At 52.7% G+C, this 21,930-nt stretch overlaps 1 protein-coding gene across 8 annotated transcripts in view; it reads right to left on the bottom strand.

Annotated features, from left to right (window-relative positions):
- Positions 1–203: 203 nt before the first annotated feature.
- Agap1 (ArfGAP with GTPase domain, ankyrin repeat and PH domain 1) overlaps positions 204–21,930 on the bottom strand; it is a 461,561-nt gene continuing 439,834 nt past the window's right edge. For all 8 annotated transcript variants that reach the window (XM_028880390.2, XM_028880391.2, XM_028880392.2 and 5 more), the window contains 2 exons: positions 9,927–10,182; positions 204–6,824 (listed from right to left, as the gene is read on the bottom strand). In XM_028880390.2, coding sequence (XP_028736223.1) covers positions 6,621–6,824; positions 9,927–10,182 — 460 coding nt within the window. In that variant the 3' untranslated portion in view covers positions 204–6,620. The remainder of the gene's footprint in view (positions 6,825–9,926; positions 10,183–21,930) is intronic.

Genomic DNA, 21,930 nt, shown 5'->3' with positions numbered 1-21,930 from the left:
CGCCTGTCCAGCTTCATGGGTCCCACTTCTGGGTCTCTGGCTGCAGGCTGAGGGACTGGTTCCCTCAAATACGGATGGTCTGTCTCTAGGACGTTTCCCTCGGGCAATCGAAGCCCCTCTTGTCTGATTTACCTTCCCGGGAGTGAGAAACCAATTAATTGTGACAAACTGCTACCAAGAAGACACGTCACAGAAGCCGTATATACATATTTTCATTTCTTTATTAGAAAGAGGTCTCTACACTATAACCACCTCTCTCCATTACTTTACACACTTTTCCTTTGCTTTTCCCCTTAGAATACTGTACAGCTGACACAAAATCCCAAGGCAAGAAAATCCAAACCAGCAGATTGAACCCGAACAAGGTCGCATGAACAGACGAGCGGAGAGGATGTCTGTGGATGGTTTAATTACAGGACAAACAGCATAAATAAAGCCATCGGTCATCGGAAACATGGAGTTATGGAATGAGGTAATATCAAAATGCCCCAGACGGACCCCCCCCTTCGGAGAAGCCCCCACTGTGCTTCAGCCTTCTAGATGGGTCTAGGCAGGTGAGGTGGCCTTCTTTGTTCCCACCCAGAAATGTGCCATTGGTACCCTGCCTTGCCCTGGGTTTTCTCTTTGCAAAGATGCTCCTGTGGCAAGATGAGGACTCGGGGGACCTGGGGGGAAGGATGGGAAGAGGGCAAGAGAGGATGCCGGGGACTCTGTCCTCTGCAGGTCCAGCCTCGGGCCACTGTAGGGGCCAGCCACCTCCTGTGCCTTCCTGGAGCTCAACACCCTTCCAGTTCTCAGGGCTGGTGGACCAGTTCTCATCTTGAGAACTGATACATTTTAGAAGAAAACTATCACCCCCCCCCAAACAAAACAAAACACCAAACAAAAAACCCCACAATGTGGGGAAGGGAAGGGATGGTTTTTAGGTATAAGAGGAGGGTTATTTTCAATAGGAAGGTGCAGATGTCTTTCTTTTCTGGTCACAGGGACGTTTTGAAAGTATCTTTTGTCTGCCTGTCACACAAAAGCCAGGTCTCCACTCGGCTGCCCTGGGTACCCTCAGTACCACCTGGGTAAGAAAACTTCAGGACCTGGTAGGTGAGCAAAATGTGCGTGCCAGAGCAGGTACTGGAAGCCACATGTGGACTGCACAGCACCCTTGGCCCCTTCTCTGCCCATCCTGAAGAGGCAGGTGGGTCCGGTGTCTTGCCAGCCTCTCAGCTATGGATAGAGGGCTGTTTACAGTTCTGTTCTGGGCTACATAGGTCTTTCTCCTCAATGCCCTCCATTAGTCCACACGACCCACCCAGCAGTTTGCTAAGTGTGTCTTTTTGCAAGCATTTGAGAGCCCTCTCTAACAACCACACGAATATTTGGGCTCCTGTGGCTACAGTCCTGAACCTGGACATTGGGGTACAATGTGATCCTAGGATGGGTTCCTAGGGTTCCTAGCAGCAGCGTGCCAAGGGACTCTCCTCTGGGCCTAATCCCACCCCCCACCCACTCACACCTCTTGGTTCCTTCATCTCACCCACAACAAGACAAAGGCTATGTAATTCCCTGCACACAGAATTCCAGATCAGTCCTCCCCTATGGCAGGAGAGTCCATCCTATGGCTTGATTCATGACCCCCAGGGGGTCCCCTGCAGATGCCATGTGCCCAGCAAAATAAAGACAAGCCCTGAGCTGACCTCTCTCACTCACCAAGGCCACTTGCTGGGACCCAAAGCGGCAGCCTGTGCTGGGTGCCACACCCACCCGAGGCTCACTACGGAAGAGGCCTCAGTTCAGAACGCCTTCACCAGACAGGAGCAAACCCCAAACTAAATACTGCTCTTCTACAGGAAAACAGGCCTCTTGGGGTGAGGGGAAGGGGGCAGCTTCTCCACAGGCCTCCCTGCGCATTGCCTGGGGCAGGGGGTCACCGGGTGGATGGCACGGAAACACACCTGACCTGGGTCTGCTAAAACCGAAGGACGTAAGCTTTGTTGGCTGTTTAGAATCATCTACGATGAAATGTTCTCTCTCAACTCTGACTCAGGGTGCAAACCAATGTCTAAAGAGCAGCAGGCACAGGAACTCAACAGAAATCTTAGCATCTGAAGAAGCCCCACAGGCCAGGAGTTCTGAGCAGGGAGAGACTGTGTCCTGAAACATTAAGGTCCAGATGGCCGGCGGTTTCTTTCCTCCTGAGGATAAGCCCTGACTCTGGGTGCTGGCTTCTCTTACAGATGTTCCAGGGGTGGGAATGAAAGCCTGAGGACCTGGGCTGCAGAGAGGAGCTGGGCCCTGGCCCTCCCTCCCTTTCTCTCCCCTCAAGGAGGAATGTTACGCTTTGGCCCCAAACCCAGCTACCTCAGTGCTTTAAAAGAGAAGGCCCCCAAACAGGCCAGACACAAACAGCTGGATCGCGTGGTTCTCCCGTCCGTCCGTCCGTCCGTCCATCTGTCCGCTGTGTGCCAGCCAGGCCTGGCAGGGGTGGGGCCATTTAGAATCCAAAAGATACAATGGAAGAGAAGGTCGCACGGGATACCAGTGGCCCTGACAGCTTCCGGTGAGTGACAGGAGTGGAATCATCTCCAGCTGTGCCTTCCCAACAGAAGCAGTGGGGGATAAACTGTTTTTTTTTTTTTAAAGGAAAGATGTTCATCGGTGTCACATTTCTGTAAATCCCTTCCCTGACTGCTTTTCAATTTGTTTGCTTCAAAGCCATAAATACAACCCTGACGTGGTTCTGGCAAAGCCTCAGGGACCTTGTAGGGTGTGACCGATGGAAACGGAAGAGCTAAGGAGAGCCCACCAAAAGGCATGGGCTTGCCTCTCAAAAACCTCAGGCTCCCGGCAGCTTGGAGGCCCTGATCGCAAGCCGCCTCCTCCTCCTCCTCCTCCTCCTCCTCCTCCTCGTCCTCCTCCTCCTCGCTGTGGTGCTGTAGGGTCCCCAGGAGCGATGGAGATTGCCCATCTCAGCCATCAAATAGCCTAAATACAGGGAAGGATGGTGGCAACCTCGGCAACTAAGAGCACCGTGGGGCTTGACAGAGCAGGAGGATGCCACAGAGCGCTCCGACCATGCTCTTCTGGGGACAGTTGGGGCAGTGAAGCCCAGGGCCCGAGGTGCTATGATCCTCAAAGTTAATGGGAACAGCGCACTGACAGCGCGCGCGCGCGTGTGTGTGTGTGTGTGTGTGTGTGTGTGTGTGTGTGTGTGCACGCGTGTCCCAGCAGCCTCGTGGGAGCTGCAGGGAGGAGATTTGATGAGCCAACAGCAGAGGGACAAGGCTGGAGGACAGGAGGCTCATTTCAGGCTTGAGTGACACTTGGGGATGGTAGGAGAGCGGTGCTCAGCTCTTCTCTGTAAAGCAAGACAAATTGGGGGGGGGGCTTTCTCAGAAGTGGGGAGAGTAAGGAGGGCTTCACTTTCCTCCCGATACTGTTCACAGGCCTGGGGAGGACATCAGGAGTTCAGCTGAGGTAGCCACAGGCTAGACCACCTCCCCAGGACAGGTGATGGACAAGTCGCAGGCCTGTTTGCTGTCGGCCCCCAGCTGACTACGTCTCAACAAGAGAGGAAATTCGCCTGGAGCACAAAAGCTTGCATGGTTTGCAGGGGGCTTCTCACATCCGTCACTTCCCAGAGGCCCTCGCTCCTGGAGGAGAAGGGGTCTCAGCTCTAACACTGCATCCGGAAGGAGCGTTCCCATGCTCCTTCCCCTTAACCTGCTTCTCTGACTTGTCCCACTTCCTGTCTTGATTTTAGTAAGTCCACCGGACCACCTTCTTCTGACGTGCTCCTTAAAAAGTGTCTCACGCTGAAGGAAGTGCTGACTGTGGCGGAGTTTTCCACAAAAACCCCAACTCCCTTCCCCACACCCCTCATCCTTGTTTGACCTCTGCCTTGGTGTCAGCTGGAAAATGAGAGAAAGAAGCTTGTCATTGAGGGAAGGACTCGGATCCGGAGGGGAAATAGAGGCGCAGGCTAGGCCGCCTCTCTCCTTTATCTGCACAGAAAGCTCTAGAGGCCCCTCTCACCATTCTCTGTTGTCAAGACTCAGGCTTAGGAGAGGTGGGCTGCCTCCTGGACAGGCCAGCCCAGCTCACACTGCAGGGCAGGGGCCGTGTTCTGAGGAAGAGCTGATGATGTCCGAGTGACTGAGGGAAGGAGGGAGGCAGGGAGGGAGGCAGGGAGGAGGGAGGGAGGGGACCAGAGCGAGCAACTGAGCATTCAGGCAGTGGAGGGCGATGTGGAACAAGGAGTCATTCGGGAAAATATCCTATTATAAACACATAAGAATATGTACACACTCATATACACCCCAAGAGAAGCTGGAGGAAGGGTCCCACGTCCTTCCTGCAGTTGGCTCCCCGGTGATAAAAGCACTCCCATAGTGGGAATCAACTACACTGAAATAATTTAAGAATCTCTTTAAACTCTAGCTGTGTTCTCTACAGACGTCTATGGTAAAGGCTACGTGGAGGCGAATGTGGACTGCAGGGTCGGATGCTAATGCATTCTTCAAAAATAGGCAATGACAGCTTGTTTTCTCTATTCACATTTGGAGTAACAACACAGTGGTGGAGAGCAGGATGAAAAACCAGATGGAGGGCTTGTGGCACTGAGCTCAGGAGTCTCAGACCTGTGGCTTTCGCACCTGTGACGTGTTTTTGGACACCGGTCAGTTCCAGCTGTGTTGAGACTGGAGGTCTCCACAAGACACTTACCCACAGAGAAATGCTGTGCAAGGCTTTACTTCTGTTCCCATCTACTTAAATTCTTTTTTTTAAAAAGTGAAAGAAGAGGAAAAACTCTTACAAAATATAAAGTTCAGTATATGAGAGCAAGGAGCCTCTCCACAGGTACCAGGGGTGGCTCTGCCCAGTGTCCTGTCCCCCAGTGTGCTGGCCTTCTCCCCGCCACGCCGCCACGAGGGCTCTCGGGCAAGGCTGCTCCCTCATTTTTTTTTTTAAACTAAATAGTGTCACGGTTTGGTGTTCTTGACCGCCATGCTGAAGGTGGCCCACAATGGCAAACCAGTCATCCTGTTAGAAACAGACGGGGTGGACCGGAGAGTCCACAGGCTCTCAGGAGCCGGCTGCCCCAGAGCGGTCAGCAGCCACTCACAGGGTGCCTTTATGGGGCTGGTGTTCCCCAAATCACCCCTTCTTGCCACAGCCCCTCACTTTTGCTTGGGAAGAGTGGTCTCGGCTCTAAATCCTGGCTTTGGGATGAGGACTCAGACGCTCCTTCCCCTCCCCCCTTCCCTTCCTGATTTTAATAAACAAATTGTACCCCATTTTATTCTGATATGCACCTTTAAAAAAGCTGTTTATCACATTAATGGAAGTGTTTACTGCTGGGGGGCACTTCCCATGCACAATGATCTGTAACCCTCTGATCTCAACTAGTTGCACATTATTAGTTCCCATCCAGCTCAATTTATAAATTAACAGAGGTGCTATTTGTCTGCACAAAAATCAATGCATATTTATGAACTTCTTTTATTCAAATAGATTTTCACACATCTTCTCTACGACAGAAACGCGGGTAACTCAGACCTTGTGGATCGGGAGTGACTGAGGCCTGACGTATCCCTTGTGGTCAAAGGACAGAAAATCTCTCTTAGGGGAAAAAATAGCATTTTCTATATTTACTTAGTTTTGGAGCATACTTGAGAAGCTATTTTCAGCTGGATTCATGATTTCTTTTTGAATTTCCAAGTTATTCTTATTTATTTATTTTTTTTCCACTTTGTTTTTGCACCAAGGGAGGAGGATTGCAGTCAAATAATACCCGGCAACTGATTTCCTCTCTTTGGGCTGAAAAATTAAACAGATACTAAATTATGACAGTGAATTTAGAAAGGAGGGCTCCAAGGGCTGGAGAGACATGTCTGGGATAATATGATGCTTCTAAGCGCACTGCAATCACATCGTGGCAATCACCGGAGCGTGCCGTGTAACTACCTCCTCGGCTAATATGCCTTCTTCCCGGTGATGACTAATCACGTTCTATTAAACAGCGGTAATGCTGGAGGAACCCGACTGTACGAGTGTAATGAAGCCAGTATTCTCCCTGGACAGATTAGCTACAACTGATTTGACACCTACCATCATAGGGGCTTCAGACCTGACAAACTGTGCTTGCTGCTGATTTATGCCGTCAAGCTCCCCCGAGAAGACGTGAAAGCCAAGCCTCCTTTTGGTCGAGGTGAAATGTACTGATGTGCTTAACTGCCAGTTAGGGGAAGCTGCCCCTTCTCCTTGCTGCTACCCCTCGCCCTGTGCTCCCGGTCACCGGAACAGGGGTCCCCCGCCGTGTGCTATCCTCAGAGCCGCGAGGTTCTGGTCCCTCCTGCGCTGCTTCCGGAGTGTGGGGAAAGGGTTCAGTGCTGTGGCCTCCAGCCTCCTCTTCTCCCCTTGAGGATGTCCGGGTTTGGAGACTTCGGGTGGGGTGTGTGAGTGGCAGGTGGGTGGAGGTGACCACCAGGAGGAGGGAGGGAACTGAGGGACTCACGTGCTGTGCCGACAGTCGGTCCGGAGCGGTCCGGAGCAGTCCGGAGCAGTCCGGAGCAGTCCGGAGCGGGCGGGCGGGCGCGGGACCCCAGGTGCAGGGCTGGCTGAGCTCAGATGATGCTGGGCGCCCTCCCACCACTGTTGTTCCTGCTGTTGTTCTTCCGGGACAGGTTGGGGGTAGCCATGAGCACGAAGCGCTCATCCGGGCAGCCGTACTGGAGCAGCACGTCGATGCACTCCTGGCTGGAGGCCTGCCGGGCATAGGCCAGTGCCGTGTTCCCGTGGGCGTCGCGAGCCATGACGTCCACCCCGTACTGTAGAGGCAACAGAGAGCAAGTCAGTGTCCACGGGGTACCGGTGCCCCTGAGGGCAGGCAGGGGGAGGCCCCAGCCTCAACTCCCACGTGTGGACTGAGCTGAAATTGAGACACTGGGGCCGAGGACTGCAAAGGGGATGTTCCGATGTTGTTTAGAACAGGCTGGATAGATTAGGGGGGTTAGGGGGAGAGACCCCCCACCCCCATTTACGTCACACAGACATATCAAAGAGGCCTTCAGGTTTGCTCCTTGTTTTACCTTTCCAATTGTATACCCATGGGGAAGGCAGGAGGATGGCTCAGAGGGTCAGGGTTCGTGTCAAGACTGAGACCGGAGTTTTGTCCACAGAACTTACATTATGAGAGAGAGCATCAACCTCTGCAAGCTGCCCTCTGACCTCTGCAAGACTGCTGTGCCGCATGGGTTTACATGTGCACACACACACACACACACACACACTAAAGGCAAATATTTAAAAGACAGTAACATTTAAAACAATCTCAGCGGCAGCTCCGTTTCACTGCAGAAAGTCTGTGAGAAGCACACATGAGCACTCGAGGAAGAAGTGACTGCCAGCAGTTGGCTGCTTCTTTCTGTGCCCCTCCCTTAGTACTGGAGATGAGCTTCCCGGCTTGGCACACGCCAAGGGAAGACCCACTACTAAGCCACGCCCCAGCCCTTTGTAAGGAGTTTGCTTTGACTCAGAGATAAAACCAAATAATTTGTGCTTTTTTCTTTTACTGAACTGGACTTTGGTCATCTTCTTACATTATCGAAAATTACTCAAAGCATGGCTCCGAATAGCCACGTAACCTCAAAACACCCGAACCTAGGTCAGTTACTCCGTCCTTGGCTGTAGCACATTCTGTCCAAAAGTAGTCACTGGCAGAGCCAGTGAGGAGAGGTTGATCTTCAGCCAGTCTTCCTCAGTAGCCCAGGGAAGGCCTGAATGATCCTGCTGAAGATCAGGCCAGGGTAGTACACTTAGCCACGTGGCACAGGAATGGGGCTGGGGTGGGGTCAGTGCTGGTGTCCTGACCTAGCACTCACAAATAAAACAGCGGAGTCAAATAACGGGCTGGAGAGACGCACAGCGGCTAAGGGTTGCTGCTGCTCTAGAGCCCCAGGTGAGTTCCTGGCGGCCACCCGGGTGGCTTACGACTGTCTGTAACTTAAGCTCCAGGGGATCTGGTACCCATTTTTGGCCCCTATAGGTACCTGAATACACCTAAAAATAAAATAACCGCTGTTCCACAGGGTGTGAATTTGGATCCTAGCGCCCAGGCTGGATGGCTCACACCCATCTGTAACTGCAGCTCTAGGGTACCTGACCCCATTTCCGGCCCTCAGGGGCACTGGTAGATACCTACATACATACACATGAATAAAAAAATGAAATAAATCTTTAAAAAGTTAAAAAGCAACAATCCATAAACACACACCACACACACACTTTTAAGTTTCTTGCTCATGATAAGTGTAGGTTCACACATGCCTGTGTAACTTGGTGTATGGGTGGGGGATGGGGTGGGGTGGGTGTTCAGACACTCAAATAACATGGAGCACTGTAGTTGACAGCTTCTGGCCACCGTGAGAAGGAAATGTGTGCACACGGGTTATGCCCCTCCAATTACTACGCTCAAGTTTTAAAGAGTCCCCCCCCACACACACACTTTAGACTGGGACTCCATCTGTCCGAGCTGAGAAGTCCAGTGTCCTGAAGGAACAAGACACCGGGAGGCACACTCACAGAAGAAACCACATGGGGCCACAGTGAGGTCCTATCTGCTAGCTGAGGAGCAAAGCCTCATGGGAAACAACCCCCCTGGGTGTTTTGATGTCTTTAGCTTCCAGAGCTATGAGGGCATAGTGTCTGTGTTCTGCAGTTTTGTTACTGCGGCCCCAGCCAGCCACACACAACTGTCATCTAGTGACCATGAGGGTGAGGCTGAATACTGAATTAGCCTGACTTAGTACCTGCCTCTACCCAAACTCTCTCGCTGTACTCCAGAGAGCGGATTAAAAACAGGAAGAAAGTGGGCCGAGAGATCCCAGTCAGTAAAATGGCTCATCTCCCAATTTAGAGGACGCGAGTTTGAGCCCTAGAACTATACTGAAAAACACAAAAACCTGAGTGTGGTGGTGCAAGCTGGCACTCCCAGGTGCTGGGGAGGCGGAGACGGGGTTCTCTGCCGCTTGCTGGCCAGCCAGCCTAGTCTACTTGGCCGGCTCAGGGCAATAGATACCCTGTCTCAACAAATGAACAGCAGCAGCAGCAGCAACAACAACCGTAACGTGTCTAACTCATGAAGACCAACACTTGAGGTAGCCTTCTGGCGCATGCGCTCACACACGCGCACACGTAAACGTAGAAATGCCTCCGTCTTCAGCTGTGTTGTATTCCTGTCACCAGAGTGGGGACGGAGGAGAGGCCCCAGGGTATGTATGAGTGGCAGATGTCCCTGAGAGGTGTTTAGGAAGTTGCCTGGGGACATGGCATTAAACATCTCAGCTCAGCCCACAAAGGCAGGGCTTCTCTGTACAACCGTGTTACCCAATTTCAGTTTCTTAAAAAGTTCAAATTCAAATTCACATTTCAACAAATTAAATTTTTTTTTCCAGAGCAGAAAGTCATTAACATAATGCAAGAGAGGCTTGGAGACAAACCCCCACCTCAGACCTCGGTGCCTAGGGCCAATATTCTTGTGTTATGAGAATAAAAATTCAGAGGCTTGGCAAAAGGCCTCCTAGAGGCCGTTCAAGTTATTCATGCCCCTGCCCTCACCCGCTAGAAGATGGCATTGAGAAACAAGTCCACGCCCCCCCCCCCCAGAAGGCTTGACTGGAGGGGCCATCAGAAAGACACTTCAGAAAACTCTAGCAAACAAGTGTCTGTTTCATTTCTTCTCTGTACCCAGAATTCCCTGCTGTTCTATACCCTCCTGCAGGTAAGTCCAGATGGAAAGCTCAAATCCCATTAGGGCCAGCTCCCAGGCACAGTGGTCTTCTACCGGAAGGAGAAGCAGTAGCAGAATGCATTCTGACCCCACAGGAGCACCACCCTCCGTTGGGCATGTGGCGGGCACCCAAGCCACCTACCCAGATTAGCAGCTGAGCCAGGACCACGCTGCCCTTGCGGCAGGCCAGGTGCAGTGCCGTGCGGCCGTCTCCTTCCCCACAGGTCTCATTCACCTCATCCCGGGAGCCGTGGGCCAGGAGCAGGATGACGGCCCGCAGGTCTTCCTCCGCAGTGGCCCGCAGCAGCTGCTGGCCCAGGGAGAACTCTGTACATGGCAGGGGGGCCAGGAAGAGTTTCTGTTCATACTTGGCCCGGATCCATCGTTCCTTCTCTTCCCTGCAAAGGTCACCAGACAGGCACACTCAGGACTTGGCGTTAGAACAAGGCTGGGACCCTCTGCTCTGGCAGCCGATGTGGTCAGGAGGCAAGGGCAGGGGGCAGAGTGAGTCTCCTTTGGGGACAAAGCCCCCTTGGGGAATGCTCCACTCATGGTTTCAGAAGTGGCATCCTTGCTGCCTACAGCATCCACTCCCGATTCCAGTCCGGGGTGTATTTGCAAGTCATTGCTGGGCTCCTGTTAGCCTCTGAGACACAACATGGGCTCCACAGCTCAAAGGTTTGTGCTTTCTGTGAGCAAGGAAGGAAGGGGACACCCCCCCCCCAACAAGACGTGCTTATATTGACCTAAAAGAAAGGCCCCAGGTGAGCGGCCCTTATGCTCTGGGGCTGGCAGGTGACGAGGGGTGGCAGCAGAGGTTTCCTCTGAGGGGCTGGTGTCTCTGCTTTTAACTCACGCACACTCCCGGATGGGGACACGTGTGAGTCCCCACGGGTGTCCCGCCACTTCCAGCTGAAGGAAACACTGGAGATGACACAGGAATCTGGGAAAGGCTTGAGGGGAGGGGCAGAGTGCGGCTTTCTGAGGAAAAGTGTCCCAGGGCCCAGCTCAGGGAGAGAAAGTGGGCAGTCCGAGGCTGGGGCAAAGCTCGGGACAGGGCAGGGTGAGACCGGAAGGATGTGGCTCTGCTGTGTGGCAAGCTCGGATGAGGAGATGGACACAACAGTGTCTTATCCCCAACTCCCAGCACAGCCCGAGTCTAGGAGATCCCGGGCATGGCTCCCACGCCCAGGGCCTATCACTTAGAGAGCACGGCAGAGATGAGGAGGAGGGGGTGGGGCTGGAGGAGGAAGGGAGCAAGAAAACCTCCTAGGACGCTGTGTTTATACTGATCGAGGCAGGCGTGTTGGGAACAGTGGCATGCATGCCTTTAATCCCGGCATATGGGAGGCAGAAAAAGGTGGATCTGTGAGTTCAAGGCCAGCCTGGTCAACACAGTGAATTCCAGACCAGTCCGAGGTACACAGTGAGAGGCTCCTGGCGAGCTGCCTTTAGGCTCTGGAATAGTCACATGGGTGCTGGTTTCTCAAAAACAAAAACAAAACAAAACAAAACAAAACGACAGACAGGAAGTATGAGACACTGAACTCCACAGTCCTCCCGACTCGGCTCCCTGTTAGGAAAAGAGGCAGGGTGTGTGTGTGTGTGTGTGTGTGTGTGTGTGTGTGTGTGTGTGTGTGTAAGAGGATCTGCGATTTCACGAGTAGCCCTTAGAATTTTCCCAGCAGCCTGTGGTGTGTTCCTGAGGCCTGAGCATGGCTTTTTCACGAGGACAATGAAGAGAGCAAGCCCCCCCCCCTCCCCGCCAGACTGTAATAATCTCAGATTCAGTAAGACACTGACTCACAATGATTTCTAAAACCCAGCACCTCTCCCAGCAATAATCAGAGCACACAGCCTGCAGCCGCAGCCACAGGGAAGAACCAAGCGCCCTCCCCAGCCCTCCAGAAAGAAAACTCATTCCATTTCTGCTTCCAAGGCCCAGAAGAAAGGCCTCGTTTACAGCCCTGCACCGTGTTTACATTGCGCCCAGTGACCCAGTGTCAGGTTAACCCTAATCTGTTTTTAAATACTTAGGCAAACAGATTCTTCCAGGAGTAAATCTGGATTAGTTTTGCTTCACTTCCTGGTACATGTGAGTGACCCCCAAGTGACCCCCAACTCTTCATTCAGAGATTTCCAGGACAAACACTTGGCTACAGCCGAGATGAACTGGCTCCCAGAACGGCAGCAAAGTCCTCACACATCCTTACTTAGGCAGAAAGGTGGGGGACAGCCAGGAAAGGCAAGACCCAAACCCCAGTGGTTCCGATTCTATTTTAGGAGCTTGTTTATAATATGTTACACGTTTGTTGATAGAGGTCATAAATCAGGAAGGAGAAAGAGCAAGGCGTGAATTAAATGAGAAGGGCTAATGGTGTAGGAGACGTCCAGACCTCCAATTTCCAATCTGCTAACTCTCATTTTTGGGTAGGCATTAAAATCAGACTGTCTTATTCTGCTCCGGTTGATTTTAAAAGTCATTGCCAGATCATCCAGGGGGAACGGGGGAACTTCACATCAGAACTCTGGTCTTAACTGCAATGATTAAAATTTCATTTTAATATTCCAATACCCAGCCAAAGACTGAGCACAGGTCCCTGCCTCCACCAAGGACAATCCCGAGACCCACTCGGGGTGCGGCTTTCAGCATCAGATGCAAAGGCTCTTTACTGAATCTCCGTACACTTCTAAAACACAAAACCCTGCAATGCCAACTGCTGGGTCCTCTGGCCTTCAATCTCACCAGAAGTCTAAGTGAGGCTGCGGGCTTCGTGCCTGCATCAGATCTGACTTTTTTTTTTTTTTTTAGCTGAAATTCATTTAGTTTATAAACAGAGCCTGGCCCAGGACAGTGGAGGTTTCTGGGTGTGAATTCTGTTGCTCCCACCAACTCCCAAATTCTCCCTGTTGTTCAGAATCTGTCTTCTGTGGCCACTGCCCATCCTAACAAGTGCACGCCCCCCCCCCCCAACATGGGCTTGGTGAGCTTTCTCCAACAGCTGTAGGGAGGGAAAAGGAACCCCATGGGTGCTGGGCTGTGAGGCTTCATTCTCTCCTCTGCGGAGATCTCATGGTCTTAGCACTTGCTTTTCTCCCCCAGACACCTGTTTTGCCATCTGTAAAATGGGTCTGATGACACTTATTAAAGTCAGGGCTGTATAGATACCTGTGTGGTCAACGCACTGGCCACAGCAACCCTTCTTAGCAGCAAACTGGAGAAAACCTATCTCTAACCACTCAGGGTCAGTTACGGTCAGGCACAGCACGCACCAGTGTGGTGTCATGTGATGGGCAAGCAAAGATGCCCGTGCTGTGTTGTGGGTTTCTACTCTGTGGCTGCCTGTCACTGTAAGAGTCCCAGAATTCATCATGTTGAGCAGCTCTTGTCTAGGGGCTTTAGTGATCCCTGGAGGGTGTTGGAGGTCCCCGGATACTCGGGGCAAAGGGTCTTGGTTAATTCAAAGGGTCCCACGACTGTCAGTGTGGCTGGGGCTGAGTTTGGGGTGTGTGGATGCACAGGCCTGAGAAGCCTAAGGCTCCTTGTTGTCATGAGCCAAACTGGTTGACTCCAAGTTCACATGTGGAAGCTGTAGCCACCAGTGTGGCCTTCATTTGGAGACAATGGGAGTTAGGGAGTAGATAAGGTTAATTGGGGACTTTGAGGTGGTTCTCCAACCCAGTATGGCTGGGGTCCATAAAAAACAAGAGTTACTAGCTACCCCTCTTCTCCCTCCATGCACAGCGGAAGGGCCATGCAGGCCAGGAAGGGAGGCCTCCCCAGACAACTAGCCCTACCCACCACGCACCTTGATCTTGACCATGCACTTCCAGTCACAGAAGCCTGCATATGATGTTCTGCTATGGTGGCTCAGCCATCCTTCTCCACAGCTGTCGCCAGTGAGAGAGGACACTCTGATAATAGTTTCTGCTCCATTCTGTCAACACTGCCACCCCAGGAAACCACAGTGCCAAGGCACAGCGACTCCAATTGTTATTCTCAGGTCCCTTGGCCATGCGCTTCATTGTCCCCAAGGAAGGCCAGTTCAAGAGCAGCGGAGCTGGCAGTAGATCACCTCTCCTCGTTCCAATGCCCTGGAGGACCACTGCTCACAGCCTCTGTTAGCTAATGAGCTAAAAAATGAATTATTGGCCCGGCTGCCATCGGCAGGGAGGAGGGGCTGGCCCCTCATCAGGTCTTGGTGCTGACACACCTTTAAATAAATCAACTGCAGAGAGGGAGGGAGGGAGGGGGAGGACTCCGTCAGAAGACAGATACCAACCCATCCCTAAAAACACAAAGAAGAGACGTTTTCAGGAGATGCCCTCTCTTCCCGAAACTGGAGCCCGTTGGGAGTGGTCTTGGGCCTCCCTCTGGCTATGACTGTGAACTGCCTGGTGTTTAAACCACAGGCTAGCAGTGACCAAACCTAAGACTTGGGTTTAGAGAATGGGTACGACTGGGTGGCAGAGCTAGAAGCCCTGCAGGTGTCTCGGTGTCTACCGGGCTCCGCCAAGGATGCTCTGACACTATAGCTTGATGGATGGACACAGCTACTCCTGACCTTAAGGAGTGGTGACTTGGCCAAGTGCCCAGGAGCCACCACAGAAACAGCTGCCTAGTGTCCTGGCTAGTTTTATGACAACTTGACACAAGCTGGTCATCAGAGAGGAAGCCTCAGAAGAACATGCCTCCACAAGATGGGCTGTGGTAGGTAAGCCTGTGGGGTATTTTCTTAACCAGTGATTGATACACAGGAGGAGGGATTCGGCACATTGGGGGTGGAGCTACCCCTGGGCTGGCGGTCCTGGGTTCTATAAGAAAGTAGCTGAGCAAGCCATGTGAGCAAGCCAGTGAGCAGCACCCCTCCATGGCCTCTGCATCAATGCCAGCCTCCAGGTTGCTGCCCTGTTTGAGTTCCCGCCATGGCTTCCTTCATGATGGACTATAACATGAACTCTACGCCAAATGAGCCCTTCCCCCTCAAGCTCTGGCTATGGTGCTTTGTCATGGCAACAGGAGTCCTAATATCCCCAGGTCACGTCTCACTCGAGGCCCGTCAGCCAGAACTGACAGTTGCTAATATGGACTGCCCAGGGATTCCTCCAACTGAGCAAGCGCTGCTGGAGGTGGGATACGACTGACTTCATGGGCCACCGTCTCCTGTGAGTAGAAACCAGAGGTCCCACAGATGGAGGACCACTGACCCAGCGGCACCAGAACTGAGGCGAAATTCATCAGACCTCAGGATGGGGACTGAGGCAGATAGAATCACTGCTACGTGTGAGGGAAAACGTGGAGTGTGAGCGTGTAGAAGACTTTACCACTTCTGTGGAGACCTGGGCCAGGAGCTCTTCACTGTGTGCAGGCTGCACTGTGCTCCATGCTGGACCCCTGGGGTCAGGTCTTCGCATGAGCTTCCTACTGTGTGCAGGTTGCACTGTGCTCCATGCTGGACTCTTGGGGTCAGGTCTTCACATGAGCTTCCTACTGTGTGCAGCTGCACTGTGCTCCATGCTGGACCCCTGGGGTCAGGTCTTCACATGAGCTTCCTACTGTGTGCAGGCTGCACTGTGCTCCATGCTGGACCCTTGGGGTCAGGTCTTCACATAAGGTCCCTACTGTGTGCAGGCTGCACTGTGCTCCATGCTGGACCCTTGGGGTCAGGTCTTTGCATGAGCTTCCTACTGTGAGCAGGCTGCACTGTGCTCCATGCTGGACCCTTGGGGTCAGGTCTTCGCATGAGCTTCCTACTATGTGCAGCTGCACTGTGCTCCATGCTGGACCCTTGGGGTCAGGTCTTCGCATGAGTCCTCTGTGCTTAGTGCAGGCAGACCCCAGCTGGAGCATTCACAGCAGGGACTGTCACCAAGGCAAAGGCAGCCAAGTGACAACACTATCAATGGCTAGGATGGTAATGACCGCGTCTTGTCTGTCCTCAGGTGACTGAAGGTGTGTCCTGAGATGCACATGCTCCCCGCATTTCCAGCTGCCCAACACTGGTGTCTAGGTTTCACTTCCTCCTCAGAGAGGAAACTTGGCGGCAGCTTCCTGACATGAGTTCAGGAGGGCACTACCTCAACAGCACTGGTGACTGGCATGCTCTGCAAGTACATGTCCCCACGCCTGGCTCCTCTGCTGAAGTCACAAGCCCCAAGGCAGAAGATTGGTGTCTTATCTAAGATGCCCCAAGGAGGTGGCTTGTTCCTTCCATGGTGTGAGGACTCAGAACTGAATGTCATCTGTGGGGCAGATACCGCGCCCTCGCCAGATGTCCAATCTGTTGGCACCTTAATCCTTAACTTCTCAGTTTCTAACCCTGAGCAGTACATTTCTAATGTTTTACAAACTGTCCAGTCTAGCTTGGGGTGTAGTTTGATAGCTCGAATGTGGGGGATCCTGGTAGTTTGATAGCTCGAATGTGGGGGATCCTGGGCCCTGTCTCCAGTTCCCACACTTTCCTTCCCTCCAAAATTCTTCAGTCTAAGGTATTTGTTGCAACCATCCACACTAAGACAGACTAAGATCTAACCCCTCTGTATCATCTCCTCACTTTTATTTATATCCAATGAGCCAAGTGGTGGGGATGGGTCATCGGTCCAGGAACGGATGCTGGAACGAGATGACAGGGTCTGAGGGCCGGGTGGGGTGGGGTGTGAATATGATCTCAATAGCTGTACTCTGTTAGGCAGCCTAGGCACAGGATGAGGAAGGCCTCCAGCCGGCCCCCACTGAGGACGCTACAGATCTAGAGTGTCTCTGCCACTGCTGAGGACGAACTGACAATCTGTTCAGTGCCCCCCACCCCAACTTTCTTCCTTACTGAAATCATTCCACAATCATTAAGAGCAACCATTTACAGAAAGAGCTTTAAAGAGAAAGGCAACTACAGCTATGTGTGGGTGTGGGGGGCCGAAGCCACTGTCTGAGGCTGAAGTCCTAGGAGTGCCCAGTCACCTTGCCTGGGACCCTACAGGCGAGGACTGTCATTTGAGCACTGGCAAATTCTTGGCCCCAGAGAAGAGGAAAGCGTAGAGTGAGACCCTGGGGTGAGTAAGAGAGAGGTCTGGGAGACGCAGAGGTCACACTATGCACGGGACACCTTTCTTAGAGAAGGGCTCCTTTCTTCTGTCTTTGTTTGGTGAGACAGAGCTTCATGTAGCCCAAGCTAGCCCTGAGTTTACCACACAGCTGAAGCTAGCCTTGACCTCCTGGGTGCTGGATTACAGGTGTGCGTGACCACGTTTGGTTTTATGCAGTGCTGGGGACTAAACCCAGAGCATCATGGGAGCTAGGGGACACTAACAGCGGAGCCTCACCCTGAGCCTGAGAGTCTTGATGCAATGCCTCCTCTCAGCTCCTGCTGCAAAGACTCTCCCTCCTCTCGGCTCCTGCCGCAAAGAGGGCGCCCTGCTAACTGTCGCCAGCTGTGTTTTGGGTCTGGCGGGGAGGGCGCAGCACACTGCCAAGGGGTAAGAAGGTTAATGGGTTGATTCCCAGAAAGAAAAAGTTTTTCAGAGAGCTTGTGACTGGCTTTCAGCACCATCCTGTGGATGTCTGGGAGATGCGTCACTGAAACACAGACGTGGGGGTGGATGGCCAGACAACCCTTGGTCCTCCAGGGAGCCTGCTGCCCTGGCTGGCCATAGTGTTTCTGGCCTGGTGTGATGAGCTGTCCCTCGGTGGTATGGTCCTCAGCTGTCAGACCTCACAAAGCATAGAGGCTCTGGAGTACCGGGGGCTTTTCCAAGAAGTCTACTCGCTGTGAAGTCCTCTGAGCCCGTTCCTATTTGAAGCGTCCCCACAAACGGTAAAGGAGTCAGCAGTCAGTCTGCATTTGCACACGTCACTTATCACAATGCTCCTTCTGGAAACATCTTTTCTTCCTAAAGCAAGCAAGGGGATTTTTTTTTTTCAGTAGTGATTTTTCTAGGCCATCCTGGAGGAATGAATGCCCTTGGGGCGGGGAGGCGAAGCTGGAGGAGCCGCACACGGTCCTGAACTGGTGACAGATGAGGAGAGGAAGGACAGAGAGGGAGAAAAGAAAGGGGCTAGCAGCAAGGAATGTGTAAAGTGCTTCCTGCCTCAAGCCAAACAGGAAGAGGGAGAAGAGGCATGGAAGAGGGGGCTGGAACAATATGTTCGGGAAAGAGGGGGGGCCCCCTCCCCGCGGGGCAAGCCCAGGCCCAGGGCTAGCTGAGCACCAACCCCTGCTCACATGCATGCCTTCTCCGGAGCTGCGTTGCTAGGGGGTCAGGCCACAGCGCCGAGGATGGCCAACAAAGACCGATGGATATTTATTCCTTAATTACTGAAAGCTTTTAAGAAACTGGCCACTGTAAATCCCACATGCAGGGAGCGGGAGACAACAGACGAGAATTTATACTCATGGAGCAAAGACAAAATAAATATCTGGCCTGACTTCTGATCAATATTATGAGTGTTTTTTTGCCAACCTGCAGGGTATTTTATGAGCATGGGGGAACAGAACAGGATCATTATTAATTAAATAAAGTCAACCGTATTAGGCTTATTACTTGTGGGAGTCACAGTTAACCGTGCTGGGCCATGGGGCTGGGCAGATCTACAGGCAGGTCCAGGTCCAGGCATCGGAAGGTGCTAAGTGCCTCTCCCGCCCGGTGTTCCTTCATCAGTATTATACTGCCTGGTGGAGCCCATGCCTCCCAGAGGGTACCTGGGTAACAGTGTGGTTTTTAGAGGGCTGAGTTGGGCCTCAGCCTGTGCTCTGGCCCGGCATAAGGCTGACACCGGGAGCCCTCACAGTCATGCTGTCTCCACATGCCCGGCTCCTCTCCACACCTGCCCCTTAGCAACCTGCTGGAGCCACTAGAATTAACACTGGCAAAGGCCCAAAGAAGTCTCCAGGTCACAGCTCAGCAGACAGACATTCCTGGAGTTTCCTTGTAAACTACCAGACCCGAGAACCTTCTTCAGCTCCAGCCGTGGTGATTGCCAGGATGTGTTTCCACACAGGAAAACAGCCAGAGCAGACAGCCTGTGCCCAGCCGGCAGAGGGCTGGGGGAAGCAGTGAGGGGCCAGTGGAAAGCAGAGATGGATGGGAGAGGGCTCTGCGTCCTGGCTGGCTCTGCCTCTAACCAAGGCAGTTCTGGTTCTGTACATCAGCCTTTGTCAGAGTCCTAGGTACCAAGTGGCTAAGTACTGTGGATTCCGAGGTACTAACCTCAGAGGCCTGTCTCCCTGGGGACCAGAGAAGGACACGGCGTCTGTGAGAGAAGCAGATACCCTGGGTACTGACTTAAGAGGAACCATGTAGGAGGCTGTAGGAATGAGGTCTCTGTCTGGAACTCTGTTTGGTACCTCTCAAGAGTGCTGGCCCCAGGAGCTATGGCTGGACCCAGTCCCCTGACAGGCATGCTCGGAGCCTCTTTTCTAAGTCCCGGGTACAGGACTCTGGGAGCAGACCAGCAGCTTATATTTCCTCAGTCCTGGGTTCGAATTCTCCCTTAGACTCGGTAGAGTGGTATCAGGTTCCTTTATCTGAAGAAATGGGAATAAAAGTATCCACACAGTGAAAATGGAAAGAGGTTATGTATGGTGTGTGTGGAGGGGTGCAGAGGCCAGAGATGGGGTGCTAGGGTATCTGATGAGGAAAGAGAGCCAAGACCGAGCTCTAGGCTGAGGCCAGGGAAGTCCAGTGGGAAGGTAGCAGACAGGGCCGACCCTGCCTCAGGTGACATGCGGAGGGCTGACGGGCACTGGATTAGGAGCTCAGGGTGATGGACGGGAGGGGGGGGCGGGGGGGCGGGGGGGGCTGGGACCCACCCGGCCAAAGGGCTGTGAGTGACTGCTGTGGGTGACATCTTTCCTTTTCCTGGGAGGCCATGGGGAGCCAGGAACAGGGAGTGACGGAGTCCCTGATCAGTGTCGAAGGAAAGGAACCCCTTCATAGAAAGTAGGACACAAGAGGCAGCAGTGAGCAGGGCTGTCTTGGAGAGGGGAGCCCAGGAGGCCGGGCACAGGGAGCAGAAACCCAGGCTGGACTAGCAGGGGTGGGGGGGTGACGGACACCAAAAACCATTACAAGTGTAACTTCCCAGCAAATGACTTGAGGGAATGCCACCCTGTCAGAGAAAGGAAAAACCCACTTTAGTCCAGAATCAGCCAAGATAGAATGTCAACATTCCCTCTCCTTTCTATCCTACTAGAAAATAACACGGCAAAGCACAGATGATACTTCAAGGACTCCAACCCCAGGCCCACCTCTTTAAGCACAATCTCTCTAGGCGTCTCTCAGGCCTGTGTGTTTGTATAGGAAGACCTCTCAGCTTAACTAGCCACATGCACAGTGGATGCGGCTGAGCCCCGACACCAGGAAGAAACGAAAGAACTGTCTGTTTTAAGGAATAAATCCAGGAAATCTGTGCCAGACGAGAGCGAGCCTGGGCAAGTGGAGCGAGGCAGATCTAGATTCCGTGTAATGTGGCATGAAACGCAGCCAGACCTCGGTGGCCCTCCAGGCTGCCCTGGTGGTGGAGCCCCATCACAGTGAATTAAGTCCGCCATAACAGTGGCTGATGTGATGGGCTTTGGAAGCGACCGCATCATAAACAGATAAGGGAAGAGAAATGGCCCTTTTCCTCCACCCGGGATAATGTAAGATGGATGCAATCCCTTCCCTGGTGTGCACCACTGCCCTTTAAACAGCAGGGAGAGGGAAGCCCAAGGCCCCTTCTGCAGGGAAAGGCCAGGAACAAGAAGAGCCCCAAAGCACAGGCTCCACCCATGGCTTCTGGAAGTGGCCCTCAAAACAGGGTCGGTCCCAGATTGCTAAGCTGAAGCCCATTAGCGAAGTCACAGGAAGTCCTGAGCAATGTTCTGCCATCAGCTGCCAACTGCCTTTAAGAACATAATCCTTGGTAACACTATTTTAAAAAGACGTAAGACTACTGATTTTGAACAATATGGTATCTTCTTAATGTAGCTTTTTTCTTTTGAATCTAAGGGTGGGAAGAGATTCCATAGTCACAGTTACCAACCATAACAATAAGGACACAGGCTTTCCAGGAGGGGAGGCATTGAGAGTATGCAAATGCAAAGACACTTAAAGGTAATATGCGTTTTAACTTTTTCCAAAGTCGGGAAACACGGAAGGTGCTGAGGATATGAACAGGATTAGTAGTCTGGGACCTGCTGATTCCTCCCAGTGGGGACCACAGACAAGAAGTTCCCTAGTGGAGAAGGAAGGCCGGCCTTCCAGCAGCTATACTAGCTGGGACAGGCTCTATTCCAACTATGGAGACCAGATACGGCTTTTTAGAGGAAATCTTACAGGTGAGCAGCTGCTGGTTTTTCTTCTCAACTGATGTCACAGACACAAGCTCACGGTTGGGGAGACAGCGCAGGTAGCAGAGGTCTGTAAAGCATGAGGACCTAAGTGTGGGTCCCCAGCACCTACATAAAAAAAACCAACAGTGCATGCCTGCAATCCCAGCACTGGGTGGGCAGAGACAGGAAGATCCCCGAGGCTTGCGGGTCACACGCACGCACTCATGTACGCATGCTCAAATCCAGACACCCACTAGGTAACCTTTCCAAGTGAAGCTAGCTCTGTTGTGGGGGACCTGGCCATAGAACAATTCATCTTAACGGTAAAAATTCATTCTCTTTGTAGAGAAAACATTATTACTTAACAAGGGCCAATGAAATTCTTTCGTTAAACTCACCAAATCTCTAACTAATGGGATCAGGAGGCAGACATTGGCCAGATACTTCATTTTCCACAAGGGATGTAAACTAACCTCCCTGACGTCATCGCCTCCAGTGGGCAAAGTGAACTCTGAGAGGTGACCTTTCTCATGGAGAGATCTCAGAAGTGGGGCTGGAGCAGATCCTGGTCCTGGCCACAGCATGGCCGCCCAGCTCTGTGGTGGCACAGGGAAGTCGGGGACAGGAGAGCCCTCGTTTTGGGGAGACTCTGCTGTCAGTGCCCGAACTGGACAGTTACTGCTCAGGGGTCCCAGGAGTGCTCCAGACAGTCCCGAACAGCTCAGCTGACCGAGTATCAGCCGATGGTGGTGGAGTTGTGGACAGTCGACCGAGAAATGGCAAATTTAAACTGGAAGATGAAGACTTGGTGAGCAGATTCTGAACCCATCTACCCCA

This window comes from Peromyscus leucopus, chromosome 13 (assembly GCF_004664715.2).
Source record: "Peromyscus leucopus breed LL Stock chromosome 13, UCI_PerLeu_2.1, whole genome shotgun sequence".
Lineage (NCBI taxonomy): Eukaryota > Metazoa > Chordata > Mammalia > Rodentia > Cricetidae > Peromyscus > Peromyscus leucopus.
The sequence above is the reverse complement of the archived record's forward strand: the minus strand, read 5'-3'. Positions and strand labels throughout refer to the sequence as shown.